This window comes from Hyla sarda, chromosome 1 (assembly GCF_029499605.1).
Source record: "Hyla sarda isolate aHylSar1 chromosome 1, aHylSar1.hap1, whole genome shotgun sequence".
Classification (NCBI taxonomy): domain Eukaryota; kingdom Metazoa; phylum Chordata; class Amphibia; order Anura; family Hylidae; genus Hyla; species Hyla sarda.
Window position 1 is genome coordinate 193,983,327 of NC_079189.1, and position 13,911 is coordinate 193,997,237.

General features: G+C 41.5%; 1 protein-coding gene across 2 annotated transcripts in view; it reads right to left on the reverse strand.

The window, feature by feature from the left end:
• Nucleotides 1-13,911, reverse strand: part of NFKB1 (nuclear factor kappa B subunit 1) — a 128,554-nt gene that overhangs the window by 58,290 nt on the left and 56,353 nt on the right. For both annotated transcript variants that reach the window (XM_056566460.1, XM_056566452.1), the window contains 2 exons: nt 6,265-6,305; nt 5,586-5,684 (listed from right to left, as the gene is read on the reverse strand). In XM_056566460.1, the coding sequence (XP_056422435.1) occupies nt 5,586-5,684; nt 6,265-6,305 (140 nt within the window). The remainder of the gene's footprint in view (nt 1-5,585; nt 5,685-6,264; nt 6,306-13,911) is intronic.

A 13,911-nucleotide genomic window follows, 5' to 3' on the forward strand; every position in this document is an offset into this window, starting at 1 on the left:
TATAATGTCTGTGTGTGATGTGTATGTAATGGATAATGTGTGTATGATGTCTGTCTGTGATGTGTGTATGTAATGTATAATGTGTGTATAATGTCTGTGTGATGTGTATGTAATGGATAATGTGTGTATGATGTCTATGTGTGATGTGTATGTAATGTATAATGTGTGTATGATGTCTATGTGTGATGTGTATGTAATGTATAATGTGTGTATGATGCCTGTGTGTGATGTGTATGTAATGTATAATGTGTGTATGATGTCTGTGTGTGATGTGTATGTAATGTATGATGTGTGTATGATGTCTGTCTATGTGTGATGTGTATGTAATGTATGATGTGTGTATGATGTCTGTGTGTGATGTGTATGTAATGTATAATGTGTGTATAATGTCTGTGTGTGATGTATATGTAATGGATAATGTGTGTATGATGTCTGTCTGTGATGTGTGTATGTAATGTATAATGTGTGTATAATGTCTGTGTGATGTGTATGTAATGTATAATGTGTGTATGATGTCTATGTGTGATGTGTATGTAATGTATAATGTGTGTATAATGTCTGTGTGTGATGTGTATGTAATGTATAATGTGTGTATGATGTCTGTGTGTGATGTGTATGTAATGTATGATGTGTGTATGATGTCTGTCTATGTGTGATGTGTATGTAATGTATAATGTGTGTATGATGTCTGTCTATGTGTGATGTGTATGTGATGTATGATGTGTGTATGATGTCTATATGTGATGTGTATGTAATGTATGATGTGTGTATGATGTCTGTCTATGTGTGATGTGTATGTAATGTATAATGTGTGTATGATGTCTGTGTGTGATGTGTATGTAATGGATACTGTGTATGATGTCTGTGTGTGATGTGTATGTAATGTATACTGTGTGTATGATGTCTGTGTGTGATGTGTATGTAATGTATAATGTCTATGTGTGATGTGTATGTAATGTATAATGTGTGTATGATGTCTGTGTGTGATGTGTATGTAATGTATAATGTCTATATGTGATGTGTATGTAATGTATAATGTGTGTATGATGTCTATGTGTGATGTGTATGTAATGTATGATGTGTTTATGATGTCTGTCTGTGTGTGATGTGTATGTAATGTATGATGTGTGTATGATGTCTATGTAATGTATAATGTGTGTATGATGTCTGTCTATGTGTGATGTGTATGTAATGTATAATGTGTGTATGATGTCTGTCTATGTGTGATGTGTATGTAATGTATGATGTGTGTATGATGTCTGTGTGTGATGTGTATGTAATGTATAATGTGTGTATGATGTCTATGTGTGATGTGTACGTAATGTATAATGTGTGTATGATGTATTTCTATGTGTGATGTGTATGTAATGTATAATGTGTGTATGATGTCTGTGTGTGATGTGTATGTAATGTATAATGTGTGTATGATGTCTGTGTGTGATGTGTATGTAATGGATAATGTGTGTATGATGTCTATGTGTGATGTGTATGTAATGGATAATGTGTGTATGATGTCTATGTGTGATGTGTATGTAATGGATAATGTGTGTATGATGTCTATGTGTGATGTGTATGTAATGGATAATGTGTGTATGATGTCTGTCTAAGTGTGATGTGTGTATGTATGTGATGTATGATGTGGGGTGGGCAGCGGTGTATGTATGATGTGTGTGTGTATGTGTGATGTGTGTATGATGTCTGTGTGATGTGTGTATGTAATATATGATGTGGGGGGGGCAGTGGCGGGTGAATGTATGATGTGTGCATATGTATGGTGTGAGTGTATATGTGTATGGTGTATCTGTGATGTGTGTATGTAATGTATGATGTGGGTGGGGGCAGTGGCGGGTGTATGTATGATGTGTGCATATGTATGGTGTGAGTGTATGGTGTTTAGTGGCTTCTGGCCACCCGTACTAAATTGCACCCCCAGAATCCCGCCCCCCTTCATACTCGCCCGCCGTCCCCTACAAATATAGCTGGGAGAAGGAAATCAGTCACCCAGTGGAGGAGCCTGCTTGTAGGACTGCCCTGGCCCAAAGCCACTCTGCATCAATATCCTGCAAGGCTCAGGAAACTTATTTTAAGATCCTGTCATGGTGGTATCGGGTCCCGGCTCTTCTCGCTCATATGTTCCCGGGGACTTCTGCTCTGTGCTGGAGATGTCTCGCTGCAAAGGGCACTATGCTACACGTGTGGTTGACCTGCCCTACTCTATCGACCTTCTGGTCCAGAGTCCTTGCTCTCATCACACACATCACCTCGGTGACCCTCCCGTGCAGACCTGAACCCCTGTTGCTCTCCATACTACCCACGGAGATACCTAGGCCTTATGCACGCTTGATCACTTTTATGCTCTTGGCAGCCAGGACGGTGGTACCCCGATTGTGGAAGTCACGCACAGTTCCCACAATCTTGTCCTGGCTCCAGGAACTGTCCCGACTGCATAGAATGGAGGAATTACTGGCGGAGTCACCAAAACAGATACACAAGTTCACACAGACCTGGTCCCCGTGGATGGCTTTCACATCCTCCACAGACTATGCCCAACTTTACCTTGCAAACTAATCACAAAATCTCCGCACATACTGTCCCCTTCCTGCCCTAACTGCGGAGCCCCGCCCTCGACCCCCTCTTCATGGACATGACTGCACTGAACACCCCTTCTCCTGCCCCTTGACATGACACCTCTGGTAGTCGAAGGGGCCTCCGGTCTTATCTGATCCGCCCGGTAAGTTCCTAGTGGTAAGCCATGAGTCCTGTTTCTCCTCTTATTCCTCAACTTTCACTCCCTATCACCCCCCCTCTGCTTCTCTCTCCTCCCTTTCTTACTAGTCCTATCTAGCTCTCTTGATCTGTCTATATTGACCTTCCTGCGATTGCATTCGCTGCCATACAGTTAATAGCTCTAAATTATTCGGGAAGGCCCCTCCAGGTCCCACTCACTTCCTGCTCACCAGAAGGCCCCTCCGGTCATACCACGGTTCGGGAGGTGGTCTCTGACCGTTTCTAGTCCCTCTGTCTGCTATATTACTGAACCTAGGAATTGCCGAACCCACCCCTGACCTTGTAAGTTACGCTGTGTGGCAGTGACTGTTATGTATGTACTGTTTATCTGATTCATTTTCATTTGTTCCATTGTTAAAATTCAATAAACTTTAAAGGGGTATTCCAGGAAAAAACTTTTTTTTTTATATATCAACTGGCTCCAGAAAGTTAAACAGATTTGTAAATTACTTCTATTAAAAAATCTTAATCCTTTCAGTACTTATGATCTTCTGAGTTTAAGGTTGTTCTTTTCTGTCTAAGTCCTCTCTGATGACACCTGTCTCGGGAAACGCCCAGTTTAGAAGCAAATCCCCATAGCAAACCTCTTCTAAACTGGGCGTTTCTCAAGACAGGTGTCATCAGAGAGCACTTAGACAGAAAAGAACAACCTTAACTTCAGATGCTCAAGTACTGAAAGGATTAAGATTTTTTAATAGAAGTAATTTACAAATCTGTTTTACATTCTGGAGCCAGTTGATATATATAAAAAAGTTTTTTCCTGGCATACCCCTTTAACTTTGAAAATGGAAAAAAGCTCAAGAGCACATTTTCCCCCATCTTATAGACAGACTTAGGACCGAGGTCCAAACACAGAAAGTGCAGCCTGGAGTGCTGTGGGGGTGTGTCCAGCCTCATCCAATCATAGCTCCTCTCACACTTAACTGTCATATGCTGTGGGTTGGACACACACCCCTCAGCATTCCAGGCTGTACTTCTTGTGTTTGGGCTTTGGTCCTAAGTCTGTGTATAAGATGGGGGAAAATGTTTTTAAGCACAAATAAAACATAGAAAACTTCATTTTTCTTAACCAAAGTATATTAGAAATCTTTTTTTTTTTTTTTACCATAAGGAGTGCAATAGCAAAAATTAGTTTTAACGAGAGTGCCCATTTAAATGCATATGCCCTGTGGAACTTACTACATAGATCATTATATGTGACTCGGTACTATAATTAAATACAGGCGCAGATATTTACCCTTCCAGCAGTCGTTACATGATGCAGAGAGTAATATTCATATGTGAGAGTCTTTTGCTTACTTGCACTTTATACCTAATATATCTGTCATTTGTGACTAGCAGGCATGGTCAGAGCATGTGTATACTCTTTCTATATCTATGACTTATTTATCCCTACTTACTGTGTAGCCTTGGAAGGACTACACCTAGGGTTTTAGAGCAACATCTGTGTATTTTAGCAATCAAGTCAGTCTGTAGAATATATTGCCGCTATGTGAACCTGCTAACATCAAATGGGGGAAATGTGTGGGAAGTTGCTGATCATTTTTTTACAGACCAAGGACTAAGGGGGACATTTATTAAGATAATTAGTGCCTTTTTTTTGTTGTGCTTATTTTAGCGCCTTTTTTTTGCTATTTTTTTTTGTGCGACTTTTGTAGATAAGCAAAAAGTTGAAGCAGCCTTACCTAAGCAATTTTCAGTTTTCACTTTGCAGTGTTCACATATTTATGGTGTGCAAATGTTGCACGTAGGCAAAAAAAAACCTGCTTTAAAAAAGGTGCAAGTCTGCTCAAGGACTGACCTGGATTACAAAACTCCCTTTACGTGAGCAAATTTAAAAAGTCGCAAAAAGTCTCACAAAAGTCTTAACTGCAACTTTTGTGTTTTACTTATGTGTATCCAAATTTATCAACCCCCTGTGTTAGTATGATAAATATGTAGCACATAAGCAAAACTAAAGCAAAAAATTCAATGACTTTAGAACTCTCTTACCAAAGCAAACAATGATAGCATTGTCCCATTTTTTTAAACTACATCTAATAGTTTTACTATTAAATTACCACAGAGAATTGGTGCAGAATTAGATTGTCATTACACCAGTATTGTGAGGTGTTAATCCCTTTGCCTTTTATTTGTTATTTTGTCCCTGCACTAGTGATTAAGGAGGGACCGTCACCATGGTTGGGTCCACCCCGTTAATGAGGTGGGGTCCCCAAGAGGCAGGGTTAGAAGAAAAAGGGATGGAGACAAGTAGTGGGCACTACTACCCCACCTGACACCACCCAACTACATTAATAATTGTATCTACAGTAGTACATTAATTCACCTGTGGTTTGAGCATTTGTTTTTTGTATATTCCGTTTTCGTGCCAATTTTTATATAGCTTCAATAAAAGTTAGGGCTTAGGTTCAGAAGAGATTTACTTGGATATATTTTTCATATTCCAATTGTTCATTGGTCTGATTTCTCAGTAAAGCTATTTTTTGATTTTGACCTGTGACATCCTTCATTGTAAATCAGGACCCCTTTTCTTGTTTCCGACTCAGTGATTTCTTTTTAACAACCTTTTAAGAAGCCAGGAATCAACAACAGTAAAGTACCTAGAGGCATGCTAGAAACCTGTTTACCCAAGTACGCATGGTAAACATCAAGAATCTTATCCGAAAAGGAATGGAAAAGCACATTTAGGAAATAGTAGTATCCATGTAATGACATTTGGGATGCTTTATAAAAAATTTTCAAAGGATGGATAACCCATTTTCAAATAATTAATTTTAGACTAATTATACAAATCTAACCTTAATTTGTGGATAGGATTTCTTGTTTTTCTCACTAGAAGCTCCAGGAAGACCACCATGTGAAGGTCCTTCACACACGTAACGAAAGCGGAAACCTCTCTGCAGTATAAATAAAAGTTACACAATAAACAATAAAAGAAATGTTACACACTTCAGGGGTCAGGTCAGGATAGACAGAAAGGAAGATAATGATGTGGCAAGCTGACACACAACAGGACTCAAGGATTAGTGCCTGGTCCTTGATATGACAGTGATCAAACAATGGGCATGTGCGTATTGCTTTTAGCAGTCAGCGAGACAACTCCAAAAGTAATTGTTGCAAAATCTAATGCTATGCTAACTGCAAATTACTATTAATATTATTATTATGATAAATAATAGATAACCAAGCCAAAAATAAAGCTATAAAGCATAAAAACAAAGGGGGACATTCATCTACACCGGCAGATCTGCTGCTGGTCTAAATGAATACCATGCTAGCATAAAAGCTCGCAGGATTTATGTAGAAGTGTGCGCCTCTACAAAAATCCCTCATCATCGGGGCTGCCTGGGCACTCTCCCTGAAATCTCCACCACACCCCTCTGTTGCAAAGCTCTGCCCACTCGACAAGCATGATATAATGATAAATGTCCCCCCACAGAGCATAAAAAAAGAGTACAATAATAATTATTTCATTACCTGTTTAGGCTGCTCTATGATTTCAAGATAAGGACCGTCAACTTAAAGAAAAAAGGAGAACATTTAGAAGGATCAAAAGCTCCTAATAACATCAATATGTATATTAACAGCTAATAATAACATTAATATGTATATTCTTACAATAAGGATTGCAATATGAAAGCAGAATCAGTCCATAAATAACAAAGCATAGTGTCTGGCACTACAGCTTCTTTAAGCGTATTCACATTTACTGTGCGCTATTCATGAATCGTACACGATAATCCTGGAGCAATATATGTGGTGCTCTATTTTATAGTAACAAGATCACTGTGGTATATATAGTAGAATTGAAACATTGGCACTCACCATCTTTATTTATCAAATCCTGATGAAGTATGTGATCACGTAGGAAACAGTTGTCATGTGCTCTCTGTGTTCCCCTATTCAATCTGTTGCTGCTCCCCACTGCAGTTTTCTGTTTGTACACGCAAGGTTTGATGTATAAAGACTGAATTTCATCCGGAGATGGTGAGTGCCATTGTTTCAATTCTACTATATATACCACAGTGAAAGCAGAATCAGACTGTCTGGCTGTTGCAATTAAAAATATTGGCCTGCTTGAAGGGGTACAGTGAAAAACATTTTTTTTTTTTTTAAACCAACTGGTGCCAGAAAGCTAAACAGAAGTAAATTACTTCTATTTAACAATCTTAATCCTTCCAGTACTTATCAGCTGCTGTATGCTAAATTGTGAAGTTATTTTAATTCGGATCACAGTGTTCTCTGCTGACACACCGGTCCATTTCAGGAACTGTCCAGAGCAGGAGCAAATCCCCATAGCAAACCTCTCCTGCACTGGACAGTTCCTGACATGGACAGAAGTGTCAGCAGCGAGCACTGTGGTCAGACAGAAAAAAAATTTGAAAAAGAAAAGAACTTCCTCTGGAGCATACAGCAGCTGACAAGTACTGGAAGGATTATGATTTTTAAATAGAAATAATTTACAAATCTATGTAATTTCCACCTGACAACAGGTGGAAATTATAGGCAATTAACAAGACACCCCCAATAAAGGAGTGGTTCTGCAGGTGGTGACCACAGACCACTTCTCAGTTCCTATGCTTCCTGGCTGATGTTTTGGTCACTTTTTAATGCTGGCGGTGCTTTCATTCTAGTGGTAGCATGAGACGGAGTCTACAACCCACACAAGTGGCTCCGGTAGTGCAGCTCATCCAGCTTGCGAGCTGTGGCAAGAAGGTTGGCTGTGTCTGTCAGCATAGTGTCCAGAGCATGGGGGCACTACCAGGAGACAGGTCAATACATCAGGAGATTTTGAGGAGGCAGTACGAGGGCAACAACCCAGCAGCAGGACCGCTACCTTCGCCTTTGTGCAAGGAGGAGCAGGAGGAGCACTGCTAGAGCCTGGCATAATGACCTCCAGCAGGCCACAAATGTGCATGAGTCCACTCAAACGGTCAGAAACAGACTTCATGAGGGTGGTATGAGGGCCTGACGGCCACAGGTGGGGGTTGTGCTTAAAGCCCAACACCATGCAGGATGTTTGGCATTCGCCAGAGAACACCAAGATTGGCAAATACGCCACTGGCGCCCTGTGCTCTTCACAGATGAAAGTAGGTTCACACTGAGCACATGTGACAGATGTGACAGAGTCTGGAGACGCCGTGGAGAACGTTCTGCAGCCTGCAACATCCTCCAGCATGACCGGTTTGGCGGTGGGTAATGGTGTGGGGTGGCATTTTTTTTGTGCTTGCCAGAGGTAGCCGGACTGCCATTAGGTACCGAGATGAGATCCTCAGACCCCTTGTGAGACCATATGCTAGTGCAGTTGGCCCTGGGTTCCTTCTAATGCAAGACAATGCTAAACCTCATGTGGCTGGAGTGTGTCAGCAGTTCCTGCAAGAGGAAGGCATTGATGTCATGGACTGGCCCGCTCGTTCCCCAGACCTGAATCTGATTGAGCACATCTGGGACATCATGTCTCGCTCCATCCACCAATGCCACGTTGCACCACAGACTGTCCAGGAGTTGGTGGATGATTTAGTCCAGGTCTGGGAGGACATCCCTCAGGAGACCATCTGCCACCTCATCAGGAGCATGCCCAGGCATTGTAGGGAGGTCATAAAGGCACACAGAGGCCACACACACTACTGAGCCTCATTTTGACTTATTTTAAGGACATAACATCAAGTTGGATCAGCCTGTAGTGTGTTTTTCCACTTTGATTTTGAGTGTGACTCCATATCCAGACCTCCATGTGTTGATAAATTTGATTTCCATTGATAATTTCTGTGTAATTTTGTTGTCAGCACATTCAACTATGTAAAGATGAAAGTATTTCATACGATTAGCTCATTCATTCAGATCTAGGATGTGTTATCTCAGTGTTCCCATTATTTTTTTGAGCAGTGTATATTCCCTCCTAGTCCGGCGGTTTTTCCACTCTGGATTGCCCAGGGTTAATCACCCAAAGACGTCCCCGTACACTATTCATGGGGTGCTGCAGCCAATAACTGACCTCAGCAGTCACATCCAAGAGAAAATGCACAACTGAGAACGATGATCGGTTGCATTGCCCCCTAAAGTGTGTAGAGAGACAACAGGAAGTCCAGAATGACACTGGTGCTCCACTGGAACAAGTGGAAGGGTAAGTTTGTTGTTTATTTAATTTTTCCAGCTACTGCCTTCCTGTGTGCATTTTTTCAAATCAGCCAGAGAATCCCTTTAACTACAAAGGCAGGCCATAGCTTTAAGGGGTTAATCTTTGGTTTTATCTATTTAAAAAGTGTTTATAATGTAATGTGGCATTTAGATATTCTTAGTAGAGAGTTCACAAATTAGCTGAAATGTACGTTCATAAAAAGATTAAACTAAGATAAGAAGTTTGGAGCTTTTTGAAAACTACTAAGTTGATAGATCAGATAAATTTTGCTGTATATACACCAATCAGCCATAAAGTTAAAGGGGTACTCCCGTGGAAAACTTTTTTTTTTTTTTTAAATCAACTGGTGCCAGAAAGTTAAACAGATTTGTAAATCACTTTGATTTGTAAATCACTTCTATTAAAAATCTTAATCCTTCCAGTTCTTTTTAGGTGCTGTATACTAAAGAGAAATCCAAAAAGAAATGCATTTCCTGTGATGTCCTGACCACAGTGCTCTCTGCTTACCTCTGCTGTCCATTTTAGGAACTGTCCAGAGAATCATATGTTTGCTATGGGGATTTTCTCCAATTCCTAAAATGGACAGCAGAGGTCAGCAGAGAGCACTGTGGTCAGGATATCACAGGAAATGCATTTCTTTTTTGGATTTCTCTTTAGTATACAGCCCCTAAAAAGTACTGGAAGGATTAAGATTTTTTAATAGAAGTGATTTACAAATCTGTTTAACTTTCTGGCACCAGTTGATTTAAAAAAAAAAAGTTTTCCACGGGAGTACCCCTTTAAAACCACCTTCCAAATATTGTGTGGGTCCCTCTCATGCTACCAGAACTGCTCTGACTCACATTAGTAGAAATTTCTTTAAATAGTCACTGTTATTTCAATAAACTCTGAATTAATCAATAGTAGAAGTGACTTTAAAAATATTGTAATTCTTCTCAGGTTCCTTTCCTGCTTCCCTAATCATTCACTCTTGAGATGGTCAGCTCACCGAAGTATCAGGTTACAGCTACACATAAAAGTCTATAGAAAGGGGAGAGGAGAAGGGGGGAGTGGCTATGGAGAAATAGAAACAGACATACAGGGCTTCAACTTCTTGTGGGTGTTTTACTTAATTCAGTGCTGGATTTACAGCTTACACTGCTTAGTACTACTCTGTAATGACCTTCATGCTGCTTCTTCTTTTAAAAGTGTGTTAGAGATACAGTGGAAAATGATTCCCTCTTCTGCGTATAAGCAGTGTATGTGAGACATCATAGTGGCTAATCTCCTCATGTAAAGTTAACACAGTTTATGAAATGGCAAATAACAGATAATAAAGGGCAGTGCTGTGTGCTGTGATCCTTCATTTTTTTCCGCACAGCTTTGCTTCTGAAAGTAGAGGATTCAGTACATGTCTACAATAATTTCTGCTAATCTGTAGACTGTTTGCTCTGTTTTCATGAGGAGATAAATAAGAGGTGCAGTGCTCAGCTAAGTGCATCTGCCCCTTTATTTTAGCAATCATTGAGGGTCTCAGCATTGGAATTCCTAGCGAAAACAACTTCTAACATATGACTATGACATATCAGAAGGTACACTTTAAATGGACACTTACATATGTGGTCATTTACAAAAACTTTTATATTATGTAGATAATATTATTGGGGATATTTATCATGTGGAGAAAAACCTATGCAGAGAAAAACCTATGCAGTTTCCCATAGTAACCAATCAGATAACATCTTTTATTTTTCAAAGGACTTTTTCAAAAAGAGAAGAAGCAATCTGATTGGCTGCTATGGGTAACTGGTCATTTTTTCCTCTGTATAGGTTTTGATAACAGTGATCTTTGGAACAGTGGGCTGTGCAAATGAAAAATAAAATTTTTCATTTTCACGGACCACTTTTCCAAAAATCTGCCAGACCCCGGTGGGGCGTAAATGCTCACTGTACACCTTATTACATTACGTGAGGGGTGTAGTTTCCAAAATGGGGTCACATGGGTGGGTATTTATTTTTTTGCGTTTATGTCAGAACCGCTGTAAAATCGGCCACCCCTGTGCAAATCACCAATTTAGGCCTCAAATGTACATAGTGCGCTCTCACTCCTGAGCCTTGTTGTGTGCCCACAGAGCATTTTACGCCCACATATGGGGTATTTCCGTACTCAGGAGAAATTGCGTTACAAATTTTGGGGGTCTTTTTTTCCTTTTAACGTTTGTGAAAATAAAAAGTATGGGGCAACACCAGCATGTTAGTGTAAATTGTTTTATTTTTTTTTACACTAACAAGCTTGTGTAGACCCCAACTTTTCATTTTCATAAGGGGTAAAAGGAGAAAAAGCCCCCCAAAATTTGTAGTGCAATCCCGAGTACGGAGATATGTGGCCCTAAACTGTTTCCTTGAAATACGACAGGGCTCCGAAGTGAGAAAGCTCCATGCGCATTTGAGGAATAAATTAGGGATTGCATAGGGTTGGACATAGGGGTATTCTACGCCAGTGATTCCCAAACAGGGTGCCTCCAGCTGTTGCTAAATTCCCAGCATGCCTGGACAATGAGTGGCAGTCCGGAAATGCTGGGAGTTGTTGTTTTGCAACTGCTGGAGGCTCCGTTTTGGAAACACTGCTATACAATACGTTTTTCATTTTTATTGGGGGGGGGGGGGGGGGGGACAGTATAAGGGGGTGTATATGTAGTGTCTTACTCTTTATCATGTGTTAGTGTAGTGTTTTTAGGGTACATTCGCACTGGCGTGTTACGGTGAGTTTCCCGCTAGGAGTTTGCGCTGCGGTGAAAAATTTGCCGCAGCCCAAACTTGAAGCAGGAAACTTACTGTAAACCTGCCCGTGTGAATGTACCCTGTACGCTCACCTGGGGGGGGGGGGGGGCAAACCTCCAGCTGTTTCAAAACTACAACTCCCAGCATGTACTGACAGACCATGCATGCTGGGAGTTGTACGTTTGCAACAGCTGGAGACACACTGGTTGGAAAATCTTTAGTTAGGTTCTGTTACCTAACTCAGTATTTTCCAACCAGTGTGCCTCCAGCTGTTGCAAAACTACAACTCCCAGCATGTACTGATCGCCGAAGGGCATGCTGGGAGATGTAGTTATGCAATAGCTGGAGGTACGCAACTACAACTCCCAGCATGCAGAGACAGCCGTTTGCTGTTTGGACATGCTGGGATTTGCAGTTTTGCAACATCTGGAGGGCTACAGTTTTAGAGAACACTGCAAGGTGATCTCCGAACTGTGGTCCTCCAGCTGTTGCAAAACTACAAATTCCAGCATGCCATGACAGCAAACAGTTGTTTGGGCATGCTAGGAGTTGTAGTTTTGCAAGATCTGGAGGGCTACAGTTTAGGGACCACTATATAGTGGTCTCAAACTGTAGCCATCCAGCTGTTGCAAAACTACAACTCCCAGAATGCCCAAACAGCTGTCTGGGCATGCTGGGAGTTGTAGTTTTGCAACATCTGGAGGGCTACAGTTAGAGACCACTGTATAATGGTATCAAACTGTACCCTCCAGATGTTGCTAGGCAACTCACCGGCTTCCGTTGGAATCCAGCCGCACGTCATCGCCGCCCGCCGATCTTCGTCGCCCGCAGCCTCCGTCGCCCGCCCGGATCGGTTAGTGGATCTTCGGCGCCGGTCCCCGTCATTACCCGTCCTGCCCCGCCTATTGTGGGTGGGCAGGACAGGGAAAACGAAAGTTAACCCCCCCGCCCCCGATCTGCTATTGGTCGTCGCGTCTAGACCACCAATAGGAGGGATAGGAGAGATGGCGCCCCTGCCACCTCACTCCTATGCCTTCAGGGGGATCGTGGGTGTCCTAGACAACCGCAATCCCCCTTATATTCCCTTATATTCACTATAGACCCGTAATGACCCGGAATCGCGCAAATCGCAAGTGTGAATTCACTTGCGATTTGCCGCGATCGCCGACATGGGGGGGTGTGATGACCCCCCTGGGCGTTTGCATGGGATGCCTGCTGAATGATTTCAGCAGGCATCCCGGTCCGATCCCGGTGCGCGGCGGGGGCTGGAATTCTCCATGACGTACGTGTACGTCATGGGTCCTTAAGTACCAGGGTGTCATGACGTATGCGTACGTCAAGGGTCCTTAAGGGGTTAATACTGAAGCCATGAAGTGGTGTACTTGCTCTGAAACAATGTTGATAGATAGGTGATACATGTCAAAGTAACATCCAGATGAATCGCAGGACCTAGTGTTTCCCCGTAGAACATTGCCCAAAACATTACCCTGCCACTGCCATCTTGCCTGCTTCCCCATAGTGCATCTTGGTGTCATCTTTTCCCTAGGTAAACAACACAAACAAACACACACACACGGCACGGAAATTCACATTAAATAATCTGTCGGTTCTGCCACTTTCCAATCATAACCAGCATTAAAGGGGTTGTCTTGCCCCATAAATCTTTTATTTACAGTCGGTGACCCACTAAGGCCAGTGATTTGCTTAGTGAGCATATCCTTTGTGTCTAAACAAAGACAGCTGCTCACTTAGGATTGGGCACAATCGGGATAGATGCTGCAGGAGCAGGTGAGTAAAACTTATTTTTAAGCCTAATATTCACACCCTTATAGCCTAGCATTCACAACATTTTATCAAGTTCCTGCCCATCTAACAAGTAGAAATAGTCAATAAAACAGTAAATCCCTGTATATCTGGTAATTGGGGGCAAAGCAAGTGAGATTAACACTGGCCCTACAAGATGGTAAAACATTTTTTCATTTTTTTGGACCTATTTTAGGCTTCAGTACAGAGCCCTATTATTCAAATATGTGCCCCCTTATGTGGTAAAAACTTTGGGATGCTTTTACTTATCCAACTGAATCGGAGATTGTTTTCTCGTTACACGTTTTACTTTAGTGATAAATTTTGGTTGATACATTCAGCGATTATTTGTGCAAAACAACATAACAAAATGTAGCAAAAATCGTGAAAACTTTTAATTTTTTTTATTTTCAATTCTATTC